This window comes from Hyla sarda, chromosome 1 (genome assembly GCF_029499605.1).
Source record: "Hyla sarda isolate aHylSar1 chromosome 1, aHylSar1.hap1, whole genome shotgun sequence".
NCBI classification, from domain to species: domain Eukaryota; kingdom Metazoa; phylum Chordata; class Amphibia; order Anura; family Hylidae; genus Hyla; species Hyla sarda.
In genome coordinates this window covers 411,809,634-411,822,879 of record NC_079189.1, presented here as the reverse complement: position 1 = coordinate 411,822,879, position 13,246 = coordinate 411,809,634, and the positions used below count along the sequence as shown (strand labels likewise).

Sequence of the window (13,246 nt, the reverse complement as noted above, 5' to 3'; positions counted from 1 at the left end):
ATGCTCCGGCCCCTGTATCGCCGAATTTGCTCTGTGCAGTAAAGATAGCGGGGCACTGCAGCTGAGATCCCCGGGGTCCCCAGCGGTGGGACCCCCCCTGATCTGACATCTTATCCCCTATCCTTTGGATAGGGTGTGGTAGCCCTTGGGGGGTGTAGTGTAGTTTGGGTGTTGTTTCAGTAGATGAGGGGTTAACTTAACCCCTGTCACTCGTGACGCCAGGGTGAGGGTTAATACGCTGAGGTAAATCTTCGGCCTGTCGCCACCCTTCCCAAAAACGATAGGTGCGTACTCAAATGAATGGAGGTCCACAATAGAGATGAACTTGAACTTGTATGAACTTTACTGAAGTACTTGCAGTACATCCAATTAACAGCAACAGTCTTAGCAATACAGTCTCTATGTAGTACGGCAGTGATTGACAGATGCCGCGGACCATTAGCTTATCCAAGAGGTTATTTGAATTAGGGATGATGCAGAGATCCGTCCAGATATAGGGGTCTGTTTAGGTCCGGTGATCTTGCAGACTTAAGAGGGATTGAAATAATTCACAGTTCTGTAAGATGGCCGTTGCCGCAAGGCTTAGGCCTAGTCACTGCTGACGACAACTGCGCAGATCCTCCTCTATCAGCAGCCCATGAGGAAAGAGAGCGCTTAATGGCCGCCGCTCCCTTATATGGGCAGGGGCAGGGACGTTTTGGATTGGTCCGAGTCAGCTGTCACTCACCGTTACAATGCATGGTGGGCAATCACCTGACTTCCTCCAAAGGTCCTTGAACCATAAACCATGGAGTATTTGAGCGCATCACGTGACCAGCAGGTCCTGCGATGCTACAACATGGTAAGCATACATTATATACATATATACATATTAAATCCGAATAATTTTAACTATGACAGGGGTGACAAGGGGCTAACTACTGATGAGGACCCCACCGATACCTAGGGACTCTGACTTTGGGGACCTCACCACAAGGTAACGGATGCAATCCGGTACCGGGATACCACAAGGGGATAAGATGTTAGGGGCGGAGTACCCCTTTAAGGATGCAGAGCGTACCTTTACACCGTGCGCCCGGTCCTGGTATAAAATGCAGGGCACGCCGTAACACCGCGCCATACCGGGTCGGTCCCGGCGGCAAATGACAGCCAGGACCCTGGGCTAATAGTGTGTGGCACTGATCGTTGTTCCGTGGGCTATTAACCCTTTAGACGCGGCGTTCAAAGTTGATCGCTGCGTCTAAAGGGTTAATAGCACACGGAGCAACGATCAGTGCTGCACACTATTAGCCCAGGGTCCCGGCTGTCATTAGCCGCCGGGACCGACCCGGTATGATGCGGGGTCACGGCGTGCCCCGCATTTTATACCGGGACCGGGCGCAGGGCGTAAAGGTACGCCCTGCGTCCTTAAAGGGGTACTCCGCCCCTAACATCTTATACCCTATCCAAAGAATAGGGGATAAGATGTCAGATCGGGGGGGTCCCGCCGCTGGGGACCACGGGGATCTCAGCTGCAGTGCCCTGCTATCATTACTGCACAGAGCAAACTTGCTCTGTGTGTAATGACCGGCGATACAGGGGCCGGAGCATCGTGACGGCCCCTGTATCGCTGGTCATTACGCACAGAGCGAGTTTGCTCTGTGCAGTAATGATAGCGGGGTGCTGCAGCGGAGTTCCCGGAGGTCCCCAGCGGCGGGACCCCCGCGATCTGATAGGTGATAAGATGCTAGGGGCGGAGTACCCCTTTAAGAGGTCAAAGGTAAATTGAAAGGGTTATCCAGGAAATAAAGGGGTTATCCACCATAAGGTGATTTTAGTACGTACCTGGTGTTATGCTATGCGCTCCGGCCTCACACGCTGGCCGTGAGCGCATGGTCCCATTACCTTCTGCTGCCGACGGGGCTGGGACTCACACTACGGAACGCACCCGCATGCGAGCCCCAGTCCGTCACTCTCTGGGTGTTTCCCCTGCCTCTGCTTCCACCTCTCTGCTCCGGCGCATGTGTCCCCGTCCCTTAGGGCGTGCGCGCGCCGGAGCTTTAAGATTTAAAGGGCCAGTACGCTCATTAGCGTAACCACCTGTGTCTTGTTGATAAATTCCTCCACCCTCCTCAGTTCTCTGCCGGATTTTTGTTACCCTTGTGCCCTAGAGAAAGCGTTCCCTTGTATTGCCTTGCCGTGTACCAGATCTCCTGCTCTTGTGACCTTGACCTTGCTACTCTGCCGCCTGCCTACTGAACCTCTGCTACGTCCCGACTACGCTACTGTGCTGCCTGCCCAGACCTACAGCTATCCTGACTATGAGTTGTCTCATCCCTTCTGTGCTTCGCATCTCCTCAGCCGCCTGTGTGGTCGAGCCATTGCCGGGGGTTACGACCTGGGTGTCGCCTGCAGCAGCAAGCCCATCCTGCTTTGCGGCAGGCTCTGGTGAAGACCAGCGGCACCTTAGACTCCGTTCCCTGGCACGGTCCAAGTCATCTGTCACACAGGTCCAGCGGATCCTCAAACACCGGAGTTCCTGTCTTCAGAAACATGAGTGTTACACCTAGCAGGCAGTAATGGACATGTTTAGGAAGGATCTGCACTTGCCTTGTGGCTAAATGGCTATGTTGTAAGATTACCATAATACTGTGGCTATCTTTTTGTGAACTGGGTATTTCCTGTTGGATTTCGTTCTCAAACTACACATCCCATAGTTCCATGTTTGTGTAAGTGTAAGGTCATTTTCCTCCCTCCCACATGTCAGCCACCCCACCCATTGAAACACAAATGAGCTGCATTATATTCAAAAGACCAGTGCTTTCTAACCAGGGTGCCCACAGCTGTTGCAAAGTTATCCCTCTACCAACCAGCGGTCACTCCACCTATTGAAGCAGGACAAGCTTCATTTGCACACCTGACTAGTGATGTCACGTCTCGATGCACTGCAACCTGGGAAAACACATGACCTGACTAATTTTGTATGCCGTTAAAAATAAATATTGGGGCAAAAATCCCAGAAGAATTGCAAGACCAACGTCACACACAGGTACACACAATATACTATGAACTACACTAACTTTACACCCCCTGTAGTATAGTGAAATTAAAAAAAAAAAGTCCTGGAATACATCTTTAAAACATAGACAGGCATTCCCCGGAGAACCCTCCAGCCCCCACCTTCTGAGATGTACTCAGAAGGTGGGGGCTACTCAAGCCAGAGTGAGGTGGGACCCCATTGTGGCTGATTGGCTGAGCGGGCCGTTACTACGAATATCTGTTAGAAGGTAGGGGCCAGAGCGTTCAGAAGGGAGAGTCGGGCCCAGTTCTAAGGATAGGGAATTTGTTAAAATAGCTGGATAACTACTTTAATGCTTCCCTCTTATCTTCAACCACCAATAAAGTTCTAGGCAACCATGCCTAGTGTAAATACTTGTGTTCCTACAACTATACAGTATGTATACAGTACTGCCTCCTGAGAGTAATCGCTCTGTCCTCCTCCCTTGAGTCTATACGCTTATAATCATTACCTTCATCAGTAGCAGTTCACTGCTTGTGTAACCCCTTCCTTGCTGTGATCCTGTTGCTGTTTCTTTCCTTTCTGCTCACATAGCACCTTGCAAACTATTGCCATCTATAGTAGTGTACTGTGTAAATCATTCCTCTGTTAGAGAAAAAGTAGTACAGTTGCCCTTTGCAACCAATCAGATTGCTTCTTTTATTTGTCAGGGACCTTTTTTTAAAATGAAAGAAATTTTCTGATTGGTCGATGTGGGTAACTGGTCAACTTTTCCTCTGCATTGATAAATCTTCCCTTCTGTCACAACTCTGAAGGGTTAAAGGAGTACCGCAGCACAGATCAATAGCCACCCATATACACTGCTCAAAATAATCAAGGGAACACTAAGATAACAAATCCTAGATTTAAATGAATGAACTAATCGTATGAAATACTTTCGTCTTTACATAGTTGAATGTGCTGACAACAATATCACAGAAAAATTATCAATGGAAATCAAATTTATCAACCCATGGAGGTCTGGATATGGAGTCACACTCAAAATCAAAGTGGAAAACCACACTACAGGCTGATCCAACTTTGATGTAATGTCCTTAAAACAAGTCAAAATGAGGCTCAGTAGTGTTTGTGGCCTCGACGTGCCCGTATGACCTCCCTACAACGTCTGGGCATGCTCCTGATGAGGTGGCGGATGGTCTCCTGAGGGATGTCCTCCCAGACCTGGACTAAAGCATCCGCCAACTCCTGGACAGTCTGCGGTGTAACGTGGCATTGGTGGATGGAGCGAGACATGATGTCCCAGATGTGCTCAATCGGATTGATGTCTGGGGAATGGGTGGGCCAGTCCATAGCATCAATGCCTTCCTCTTGAAGGAACTGCTGACACACTCCAGCCACATGAGGTCTAGCATTGTCTTGCATTAGGAGGAACCCAGGGCCATCCGCACCAGCATATGGTCTCACAAGGGGTCTGAGGATCTCATCTCGATATCTAATGGCAGTCAGGCTACCTCTGGCAAGCACATGGAGCACTGTGCGGCCCCCCCAAAGAAATGGCACCCCACACCATTACTGACCCTCCGCCAAACCGGTCATGCTGGAGAATATTGCAGGCAGCAGAACGTTCTCCACAGCGTCTCCAGACTCTGTCACATGTTCTTAGTGTGAACCTGCTTTCATCTGTGAAGAGCACAGGGCGCCAGTGGCGAATTTGCCAATTTTGGTGTTCTCTGGCAAATGGAAAACATCCTGCATGGTGTTGGGCTGTAGCACAACCCCCACCTGTGGACATCGGGCCCTCATACCACCCACATGGAGTCTGTTTCTGACCGTTTGAGTGGACACATGCACATCTGTGACCTGCTGGAGGTCATTTTGCAGGGCTCTGGAAGCTCCTCCTTGTACAAAGGTGGAAGTAGTGGTCCTGCTGCTGGGTTGTTGCCCTCCTGATGTACTGGCCTGTCTCCTGGTAGCGCCTCCATGCTCTGGACACTACGCTGAAAGACACAGAAAACCTTCTTGCCACAGCTCACATTGATGTGCCATTCTGGATGAGCTGCAATACCTGAGTCACTTGTGTGGGTGTAGACTTCGTCTCATGCTACCACTAGAGTGAAAGCACTGCCAGCATTCAAAAGTGACCAGAACATCATCCAGGAAGCATAGAAACTGAGAAGTGGTCTGTGGTCACCACCTGCAGAACCACTCCTTTTTTGGGGTGTCTTGCTAATTGCCTATAATTCCCACCTGTTGTCTGTTCCATTTGCACAACAGCATGAGAAATTGATTGTCAATCAGTGTTGCTACCAGAGTGGACAGTGTGATTGACTTGGAGTTAAACAACACAATTTAAGTGTTCCCTTTATTTTTTTTGAACAGTGTACATTAAAATCAGAAGTTATATAAGTGTCCCATGTACTGGCGTTGCATTCATTGTACCATTCGCCTGTACTCCATCCCGCTGTGTCACCCAGAAGTTCAGCAGTCCTGAATAGTAGCGTTCGTTTCGAGCACATAGAGAAACATTAGGCGGCCATCTTAAGCTCGAATCATCATCAGCTACCCACGATGCCATGGAAGGGTTTTCCCTCACCCATCACCCGCCTGTTCCCTCCAGACTAACCGCCCCTCGGAATAAACATGCATCAGCTCATGAGTCGTAGAGCCACTGTATTGCCGCTCACCCTCTTAAGCGCGCGGTTGCTCTTGGGTGGTGAAGCAGACCTGCATTGCTAATGGGATTTTATTTTTTAATCCCTTAAGGACCAGGCCAATTTTATTTTTGCGTTTTCGAATTTTCCTCCTCGCCTTCTAAAATCCATAACATTTTTATATTTACATCTACAGACCCATATAAGGGCTTGTTTTTTGCGTGACCAATTGTACTTTGTAATGAAACCTCTCATTTTACCATAAAATGTACGGCAAACCCAAAAAGAATATTTTTTTAGGGAGGAAATTTAAATGAAAACCACAATTTTGCAAATTTTGGAGGGTTTCGTTTTCACACTGTACACTTTATGGTAGAAATGACATGTGTTCTTTATTCTGTGGGTCAATACGATTAAAATGATACCCATGGCTAGATACTTTTATATTTTTGTACCGCTTTAAAAAAAATCTAAAACTTTATGTACAAAATCAGTTAATCTAAAATTGCTGTATTTTAATCACCTATAACCTTTTCAATTTTCCGTATATAGGTCGGTATGAGGGCTAATTTTTTGCGCCGTCATCTGTACTTTTTATTGATACCACATTTGCATATATAAAACTTTAAGAGAATTTTTTAATAATTTTTTGGGGAATAAAATGTGACAAAAAGCAGCATTTGTGGACGTTATTTTATTTTTTACGTTTACGCCGTTCACCGTACGGGATTATTAACATTATATTTTGGCTGTGATGTCACAATGCCCCGTCCCCTGCACCGCCCGTCATCAGCCTCGGAGAAAAGTTAGCTCCGGGCTGCTGAGGTACGGGGCTGCTACGGGGGGGGATTGTGGGGGTCCCCAGCAGCAGGCCCCCCGCGATCAGACATCTTATCCCCTATCCTTTGGATAGGGGACAAGATGTCTTAAAGCGGAGTTCCCCTTTAACAGTTAAATTATAGCACACTCATCCACAACAGCAATAGTATAAGGCACAGACAGCAGTTTGACAAAAGAGATTGTTTTATCAAGACAGCCCTTGTACTGTTAATAGAGTCTAGCTTCCTTAAAGGAGTACTCCAGCGCAAAATAACTTATCCCCTATCCAAAGGATAGGGTATAAGTTACAGATGACGGGGGGTCCGAGCGCTGGGGCCCCCAGGATCTCCTGGACAGGGCCGCGGCAGTATGCCGGAAGTGAAGTTTCATCCCCAGCAGAAAGCCGTGGCAGACACTCCCCCTCCATGTATCTCTATGGGATTCATGCGGGGACAGAACGCCCCTTTTTCTGTATATTCCCGCGGCCCCGTACCGAAGATCGTGGTGGCCCCAGCGCTCCGACCCCCCCGCGATCTATAACTTATCCCCTATCCTTCAGATAGGGAATAAGTTATTTTGCACTATAGATGTCCTTTAAAGTGTACCTTCCGTTAACAAGAACTTTTTATATAATGTATATAAAACCATTATATGTATATTTGTAAAATACATTGGTTAAAAAATTTGTATATTTTTGTCCCTGTCCCTACAGCTATTGCCTGTGTGTCTCTAAGGAGTACAAATACAGAAAGTGTGGAAGGACATGCAGGGCCCTGCGCACTGAGGACATGCAGGGCCCTGCGCACTGAGGACATGCAGGACCCTGCGCACTGAGGACATGCAGGGCCCTGCGCACTGAGGACATGCAGGGCCCTGCGCACTGAGGACATGCAGGGCCCTGCGCACTGAGGACATGCAGGGCCCTGCGCACTGAGGACATGCAGGACCCTGCGCACTGAGGACATGCAGGACCCTGCGCACTGAGGACATGCAGGACCCTGCGCACTGAGGACATGCAGGACCCTGCGCACTGAGGACACGTGGCCAGTGATAGGCTGAAGCTCTGTAACGTGCCAGGCTAACAGGAAGTAAGAAGAATACAGCCCGGGGACCCAACACCTGTACCGGAGCTCCGGGGGCTCGTTGGCAGGTAAGATAAAGTGTGTTTTCTTTTATTTTGCAGCCCGGACGGGATAAAATGAAAAAAGTGTGCACCGGAGTACTCCTTTAACGACAGGTACACAGGTCAGCTGATCCAGCCCCCCCCCCCCCTCCATTCATCTGTATGGGAGAGGCAGAGACACAGCATTTGTATATCTCTCCCATAGAGATGAATTGAGGGGATGTGTTTCGACCAGCTGACGTGCTGGGTACAAAACGGGAGATAACAGGGGGTTCCAGCGGTCGAACCCCCCAAAGATCAGAAACTTAACTGGATACGTTTATTACCACTGCAGATCTTCTATAACACCAGAAATTAGCAGTCATTGCTGGGAAAGTTAATATTGTTGTTTTGTAAAAAATGGTTAATAAAAAGTTTAATAAAGATTTATCTGATGCTATTTGACATATAGACAGGAGTTGTCATCAGGTGTGCAAGGCACCAATGTTTCTTCAAGTCTGTAAAAGGACACAATTGTAGGTTTTTAACACTTAAGATGTTCACATCTATGTAAGAAGTAGTATACAGCCAAATCCTATTTTTATTTTTTTAAATCCTGACCATTCAGTCCCTCCAGCTGATTGTTTCAATTCTATTGTAGTCATTTTTGTAGACAGAAGGTACATTTCGTTTAAGCATATCCAAAGTCTTGACCACTTTGCTCGGTTCCAGCCTCCAACTACACTTTGGACTGGGTTTGTTGTTGTGTATAGCACCAGTTTTCTAATAAACAGCTCTCACACGGTTTTCACTATCCATATCGACCAAACTGTAGACTGTATCTGCATTGAAGGCTCAGATTACTTCCATGGTGGTCTGTCTGTCAAAGACCCTCTCCTTGCAGTCAGTCTTCCTGAGCAGCTTGCTGATCGAGCAGTTTCTTTTGTAGGCGAGTTCCAGTAAGGTTTGGCACTAGCTGGCGGATCACCCACTGAAGGACATCCACCAGAATCTGAGTCACTTTCTGGGGGCTTCCAAAAGTTCCCTTTGTGCATCCCAAGAGCACCGTTTCTATCATTAGGAGGGTGAATGGCTCTAACAGGAATCCGATTGGCATTTGTCTTGGAGCTCTGGGGCCGCATTATTGGAGGTGGGCTCCAAAGAAGGGGACGAATCCGAACTGAATCTTCTTTTTTAACCCATGGTGCTTCCCAGCCACAGTCTTCTACCTTTGGTCCAAAAAGAGACTCATCACAATAAGAAGCAGAGCGACTCTTCACCCTGAAAAGTGGAAAAGCAAATAAGAGTCAATATTAATAATAAATATATAAGCTTACATTACCAGAATAGGCACAATAGGATAAGCACTACCCAGGCACATGTACCTAAAATGCAATATGATAGGAGCTGACATCTACCCTTAATTGCAGACTGTATACACTATACTTTTTCTGTGTAGAATTAAAAAATGGCTACAAATAGTCTCATCCACTTCACTGCTACTGTAAATAATGTGGATTGTGTAATGACCAATACATGTATTTGTCCATTGTATATTGGTATAACTGGAAATATTAGTCAGTATACTGGATATGGTCAGTAACAGTATGATGGTAAAATGCATGGTGATAATATTCCTCCTTGTATACTGGTATTATAGGAAATATTAATCTCAGTATACAGGATTTGGTCAGTAACAGTATGATGGTAATATGTATGGTGATAATGAGGGGCATTAATCAATATTTTACAAGTATATGTGTTATTATAGATGTGAAAAGTCACCTAAGAATATACCTTCCTGCTCCAAATTCACCGAAGGTCGCACGCCACTTGATGAATTAACCGGCTCCTATGCCCATGCTACTCTTTAGACTGCTTTCAGGGGCTGAAGTGACATGGTGTTAGTTTGTGTGTACATCATGGTGTGTGAATCAGTGCCCACTACATAAAACTAGCCTAAAGCACTGCACATGGTAGTTCACTTTCAGATATGATCTATAGCAAAAGTCGCAGGGGTAGTGACAGACTTTTTTTGAGACAACTTTAGATTTAAAAAAACACGATCTAAACAGCTGGATGAATTCCCATCAATATTCCTCCTTATATACTGGTATTATTAGTAATATTGGTCTTGATATACATGATTTGGTCAGTAATAGTATATTGGTAATATGTGTAGTGATAATATATCCTCCTTCTATACCAGTATTGTAAGTAATATTGGTCTCCGTATACTGGATTTGGTCAGTAACAGTATGATAGTAATATGTATGGTGATAATATTTCCTCCTTGTACACTGGTATTATTGGTAATATTGGTCTCAGTATACAGGATTTGGTCAGTAATAGTATATTGGTAATATGTGTAGTGATAATATATCCTCCTTCTATACTAGTATTGTAAGTAATACTGATCTCAGTATACTGGATTTGGTCAGTAACAGTATGATATTAATATGTATGGTGATAATATTTCCTCCTTGTACACTGGTATTATTGGTAATATTGGTCTCAGTATACACGATTTGGTCAGTAATAGTATATTGGTAATATGTGTAGTGATAATATATCCTCCTTCTATACTAGTATTGTAAGTAATACTGATCTCAGTATACTGGATTTGGTCAGTAACAGTATGATATTAATATGTATGGTGATAATATTTCCTCCTTGTACACTGGTATTATTGGTAATATTGGTCTCAGTATACAGGATTTGGTCAGTAATAGTATATTGGTAATATGTGTAGTGATAATATATCCTCCTTCTATACTAGTATTGTAAGTAATATTGGTCTCCGTATACTGGATTTGGTCAGTAACAACATGATAGTAATATGTATGGTGATAATATTTACTCCTTGTACACTGGTATTATTGGTAATAGAGATGAGCGAACTTACAGTAAATTCGATTAGTCACGAACTTCTCGGCTCGGCAGTTGATGACTTTTCCTGCATAAATTAGTTCAGCTTTCCGGTGCTCCGGTGGGCTGGAAAAGATGGATACAGTCCTAGGAGACTCTTTCCTAGGAATGTATCCACCTTTTCCAGCCCACCGAAACACCTGAAGGCTGAACTAATTTACGCAGGAAAAGTCATCAACTGCCGAGCCGAGAAGTTCGTGACGAATCGAATTTACTGTAAGTTCGCTCATCTCTAATTGGTAATATTGGTCTCAGTATACAGGATTTGGTCAGTAACAGTATGATGGTAATATGTATGGGGGATATATTCTCTCCTTGTATACTGGTATTATTGGTAATATTGGTCTCAGTATACTGGATTTCGCCAGTAACAGTATGATGGTAATATATATGGAGATAATATTTTACTTGTATATTGGTATTATTGGTAATATTAGTCAGTATACAGGATTTGATTAGTAACAGTATGATGGTAATATGAACCGTATAGTGTTTTTGGTAATACTGGAATCTGTAAACTGGGGTTAAGTGAGTAACACATGTCTTTTATTGCCCCTTAGTGCCTTTTTTTTACCATTCCCCCGTCAATGCCCTTTTTTGACAGAAGGGTACTAAAGGGGCAATACAAGGTAAAATGGCACCAAAGGGGCTCTGAGCAATAAGGCATTAAAGGGTTACTCCGCTCCCCAGCGTCCAGAACATTGAGTTCCTGAACTTCCGTGTTCACGCCGCCCCCTTGTGATATCACGCCCCATCATGTGACATCACGCCCCGCCCCCTCAATGCAAGTCTATGAGAGCGGGCGTGATGGCCGTCACGCCCCCTTCCCATAGACTTTCATTGAGGGGGCAGACCGTGACATCACGAGGGGGTTGGGCGTGAACACAGAAGCCCGCACACAGCGTTCAGGAACTCAATGTGCCGGACGCTGGGGAGCGGAGTAACCCTTTAAAGGGCAATGACTGAAATATGGACATTGAACATTGAGTCCCTGAACAGAAGGAAACTAACAGATCAATAAATGGCAAATGCCCACAGAATTCAATGCCTCTTTGGTGCCCATTTGCCATTTATTGCCCCTTTAATGCCCTTCTGCTTAGTGCCTGCTTTCTTTGCCATTTATTACCTCTTGCCTGTCCCTTTTCAGAAGGGTAATAAGGGGCCAATAAATGGCAGTGAGTGGCAACTGGGCAGAAAGTTGGTACTCTCCTGCTGCTCCCATGTCAATACTTTTTGGCTGCCCCCTTGTTCACCTGGCTCCAGCAAGGGCATGTTGACATGACATGTGACCACTGCAGACAATCACTAGATGTAGTGATCACATTTTGACACCACTGAAGCCAGTCACTGGCTGCAGTAGTCACATGTTGTGTTGACACATCATTGCTGAAGCTTAATGAACAGAGACAGCAAGGGATGGGGAAGCATCAGTGCCAAATCAGCAGGGGATTGGTAAGGTGGGTATTGGTGTTTTTGTTATTGTATTAATTGTAGCAAAAATTTAATCAGCTGTATAACCATGTAAACATTTTATGAGAAATAGCACTAGAAGAATCTAAAGTTATTTTTACCTAAACTGTGATTTCTTCCGAGGAGTCCCTACAGAAGTGCATGCAGCTCTAGCAGAGGTACTGCCCACTGTATTCTTGTTCTCTTCTGGACATCTTGATGATTCTTGGACAGGTGCCCCTACGGTCCACTGAAGTGCTGGGTCTACTTTTCCAAGAGAGCTGCCAAACAGGGTCTCATCAACAAAGGAGTTAGAGGATTTAAATCTGTAAGCACTTCTACTTTTTCTTGGTGGCAATGTGGTGCGCTGCCCAGTTATGGAGAGATCCAGTGACATATCGACTTCAATGAGAACATGAGTCTAGAAATCTGCAAAAATTGTAGATTGTGTTTTATTATGAGAAACATATATTAACAACATCTTTCAATAAGGTGCATCTCTTTAGCAAGACACCAAAGACACCACATATGATGAAAATAACTTGCGCACTGTGTGATCATCCCTTGCATTTTTTATTATTTTAACATACATGTACTCAAAGGGGTTGTCCTCCATGGCAAGAGGTGCTCCTGTAGTCACGCTATACTCTGGGTTTTAGACAAGCACAGCCTCTATTAGTTTAGAATGCCCCAATAGGGTACACAAAAATGACTTTTCAAAATTGAACAACTCTGTCATTAGCAAAATGCACGTTGAGGGGGCAGGCGGGATTGGAGGTTGAGGGGGCAGGCGGGATTGGAGAGGCACGTTGAGGGGGCAGGCGGGATTGGAGAGGCACGTTGAGGGGGCAGGCGGGATTGGAGAGGCACGTTGAGGGGGCAGGCGGGATTGGAGAGGCACGTTGAGGGGGCAGGCGGGATTGGAGAGGCACGTTGAGGGGGCAGGCGGGATTGGAGAGGCACGTTGAGGGGGCAGGCGGGATTGGAGACGCACGTTGAGGGGGCAGGCGGGATTGGAGACGCACGTTGAGGGGGCAGGCGGGATTGGAGAGGCACGTTGAGGGGGCAGGCGGGATTGGAGAGGCACGTTGAGGGGGCAGGCGGGATTGGAGAGGCACGTTGAGGGGGCAGGCGGGATTGAAGACGCACGTTGAGGGGGCAGGCGGGATTGGAGAGGCACGTTGAGGGGGCAGGCGGGATCTGGACACATGTTGCGCAAGAGGGCGGTAATGGTCAGAAATTCATCGAGAACAGGATTAAAACAGTCCTGTCCAGCTATTGCAAAACTACAATTACGAG

At 46.1% G+C, this 13,246-nt stretch overlaps 1 protein-coding gene across 6 annotated transcripts in view; it reads right to left on the bottom strand.

Annotated features, from left to right (window-relative positions):
* Positions 1–5,451: 5,451 nt before the first annotated feature.
* RITA1 (RBPJ interacting and tubulin associated 1) overlaps positions 5,452–13,246 on the bottom strand; it is a 20,764-nt gene continuing 12,969 nt past the window's right edge. For 5 of the 6 annotated variants that reach the window (XM_056528755.1, XM_056528757.1, XM_056528754.1 and 2 more), the window contains exons 2-3: positions 12,070–12,376; positions 5,452–8,851 (exon numbers count right to left, since the gene is read on the bottom strand). In XM_056528755.1, coding sequence (XP_056384730.1) covers positions 8,431–8,851; positions 12,070–12,344 — 696 coding nt within the window. In that variant the 5' untranslated portion in view covers positions 12,345–12,376 and the 3' untranslated portion in view covers positions 5,452–8,430. The remainder of the gene's footprint in view (positions 8,852–12,069; positions 12,377–13,246) is intronic. The other variant, XM_056528752.1, reaches the window with a different exon arrangement.